This window comes from Lissotriton vulgaris, chromosome 11, assembly GCF_964263255.1.
Source record: "Lissotriton vulgaris chromosome 11, aLisVul1.2, whole genome shotgun sequence".
Classification (NCBI taxonomy): Eukaryota; Metazoa; Chordata; class Amphibia; order Caudata; family Salamandridae; genus Lissotriton; species Lissotriton vulgaris.
The window spans coordinates 859,543,118-859,546,452 of NC_141699.1; the positions used below are offsets into that span (position 1 = coordinate 859,543,118).

The 3,335-nt window shown below is 47.3% G+C and overlaps 1 protein-coding gene across 1 annotated transcript; it reads right to left on the bottom strand.

Annotated features, from left to right (window-relative positions):
* Positions 1 to 1,440: 1,440 nt before the first annotated feature.
* SMCO1 (single-pass membrane protein with coiled-coil domains 1) lies at positions 1,441 to 1,965 on the bottom strand. Its single transcript, XM_086942552.1, has one exon. The coding sequence runs from the start codon at positions 1,963 to 1,965 to the stop codon at positions 1,441 to 1,443; it is 525 nt and encodes a 174-aa protein (XP_086798678.1).
* Positions 1,966 to 3,335: the final 1,370 nt, after the last annotated feature.

Sequence of the window (3,335 nt, forward strand, 5' to 3'; positions counted from 1 at the left end):
CAATGTAAAAAACGCGGGATGCGCCTGCCAGTGTGGCGGGCGCATCCTAATTTGAATGGAGGGACCGCTGCAACATGGGCGGACGGTCCGTGCCCCGCTGCGGTCCGCCCGCCATCGTAATCGGCCCTATTATGTGTGAATTCTTGAGTATGTCTATTCTTGTGGAACTCACTCACAACAAATAATCCTGTGAGCCTCATTGGTCTTAATATTATTCGGAACGCACCCCAGTGGTTCATGGCCTATAGTCCACCAGGTTTTTTGTTTCTATTTGGTAACAGTAGTGGCTGCTAACGATCAGGCTTGATGGGGGTGGGTCGGGGGGAATTAAGGATGGGGGGTAATAATATCAAAATGACACACCTTTTTACTGTCCACCACCGCCACTTCTTTCTCCGTCCTCCTCTCTGCACGGCAGGAAGCACACAGCCTCCCAGAATCCTGCAGCGTTGTGATTTGTCTGAGTGCTGTGGCCCCAGGCAGGGGCTGGCAGGCTATGCATGCTCGGGATCGCAGCCTGTAATACAGCCTGCGTGGAGTACAACAAAGTGCGCATGACTATGGGCAGCCCGAGACGGAGGATAAAGCGGCATGCACAATTTAGGTGCTGCCAACACTCCTAGCCCCGTCACACGCGGTGAGCCCAGCCCCGCCAGCTTGGCTTCAGCTGCACGCAGATTGCAAAAAACAAAATGATAATAACAAATCTTATTATCATTTTATTTTTGGCGTACAGCTTCCAGCTGAAGCAGTGGGGTGTCACTCCTCACCTCAGTGGAGGAGCCGCTGCTGGTTGAGTCTACACTTTCACCATAGGATTAGAAAACGACAGGCCAGATTTATATTTCAGCAGACGTTAGTTGTTCCACCAGGGGAACAGAGTAGATTTTTATGGAACTATGTGATAAGAGAAAACCCAAATTTCACTTATTACACTATTCATATGTACCCCAGCCAGGTGAAGGGTATGGTGACCAATCCCCCAGCCCTATGTCCCTAACAACTGTGCTGATTTATATTTCGGTGGGCAGTATACTCCACCACAAGCGCGACGGATATCCTGTCCTTCGAATTACAAGTGGATTATATCCGATAGCACTTGTAAAATGGTGGACGGGATATCTGTCACGCTTGTGATGGAATATATTGTCCCCCGAAATACGAATTAGGTCCTAAGTCTTCTCCTTTGAGACTCCGTATAGCTTGTAGAGGTAAAGCAACTGAATAACGATGCACAACACACACATTTGCACCATAACAAAACCTAAATACATATATCCATAAAGGCTCTTGGTACTTTACTTTGTACAACTGTGAGACTTTCTAGGTTGACCTGTCTCAGCTGGTAGCAGTTTTGGAAGTTCATGCGCATTACTGTTGAGAGAAATAGCGAGAGATTGAGAGAGCCAGTGTATGTTTGTGTCTAGATGGATTATATGTTCACTTGCGTTCATGTGTGTGCTTAAGGACTGAGATCTTTCTGAAGGCTTTGTCCAGTACATCAACTGTGTGCGTTAAAAGAACACCAGGTAGGGTTTTGATGTCCCGTTGCGTTTTTCCATTCTCTGCAATCTGGACAGCACACAGCAGGCTTTCTTGCAGCGCCCTGCTCTTTATCACCTCACGGATTATCATGTTCATTTCCTCTGAAAACTTTTCCCTCCTGCTGGGGTCCATGTACTTTGCCTCGTGGCAGTGCACAAGGAAGAAGTTGCAGAAGACCTTGACATCTGTATCTAGCAGCTGCATTGCCTGCAGTGTTGCCTGCCAGGCAAGCACGATGCGCCGGTCCGTGTTGCTCAGTCTCACAATGGACGCCAGGGTGGGAAGGTCACGTGAAAGGTCCGGCAGCTGCTCAACCACACATTCATGCAGGCTGGCAAGGGCTTCAATGACATAGCTATAAATAAGGTTACGTTCAAGTGGGAGCAACCTGCAGAGATGACAAAGGTGAGTAGAATTCATCATGAGAATCAGCTCTACTGCTCATTAATGCACACATTTATGTAAATCATCCTTAGATCCAGTGACACGACAAAGTAGAAATTACTAAGCTACTGTTGTGAGACATTCTCAGAGTAGGCTTAGAGGCCCCACCACTCACCCAGCCATCTCCCCTGTGTAGATCGTCCCTGCTCAGGCCTAGACATTATGATGGAAGGCAGGGATTTCTGGGCCATGCGCACTCAATTGATTTTTCTATCAATGTTAATGTTTTTCTGGCTACAAACACGCCCACAATGTTACCATACAACTAGACAAGAAACTGCTTCACTGGTGAACTGTCTAATCTATTTTGATATGGATTTTATTACTTCGCTGTATAATTGTTATCTTATTGTGCTTTTATGGATTCTTGGAATCCGAATTAAGTCATTTTGAACTTGAACACTGGTGGAGTATTGCCCGTCATATTAGGAGAGGCCACCAGGCAAGGGGGAGATGTCTGTACCTTAAGCTGAGCTGTCACAAGGTATCTCCGCTGAATGCTTTGTAGGTTTGCCAAGCAAGTGCCATGTTCAGGGTACCAGCTTGGCAACTTTTTTTTTGTTTTCACAACACAAACTCCCAAAGCTGGAGCTTGTCTCTTGACCACAAGAAATTGTAGGGTAGTATATTGTAATTAGAGTCAACAGACAGAAATACTACTTGATCTGTATTTATTAGCCACAGCTTCACCAGTCCACAGGTAACTGACCAATATGGATTCCATATTGGTCAGTTACCTTTCCAAAGCACATTTTAACATTCTATATTGTAGTGAGGTAATGCTGGAATGTGATCATAACAATATCTTCCTTTCTTTACTATAAACAAAAACAAAACAAGTAACAGTAAAACATATTTAAAATATAGCAATTCAATACTTAGGGGCACATTATGATAACGGGTGGATCGCCCAAAACCACCGCCAGCCTCTAATTCCCCCCCCACCACATTACCATGGCGGGGGGATCTCGCCGGATGGGAAGACTGCCCGCCGGGTATCTGCCGGTAGGCAATCCACCCGATTGCCTACCGGGCGGAAAAGCAGTTTATATGGTGGCGGTGTCTGGTAGACACTGCCATCCATATTACTATGCAGGCTGGGATGTGCCTTTCAGTGGCTGCAAAGCAGCCACGGAAAGGCAGGCGGTTCTTAACATTAGGGGCCCATAGCGGGATCCCAGGGATTCTGGGGGTTGGGAAGTGCACATGGGGGGTACCGTACAGTTCCATGCACAATATGGCAGGCACCGCATCGCTTTCTGACTGCACCGCCCGCCACAATGTCAGGAATGCAGGATGCGCCCGCCACTGTGGCAGGCGCATCCTAATGTCCCCCACGGGACCCC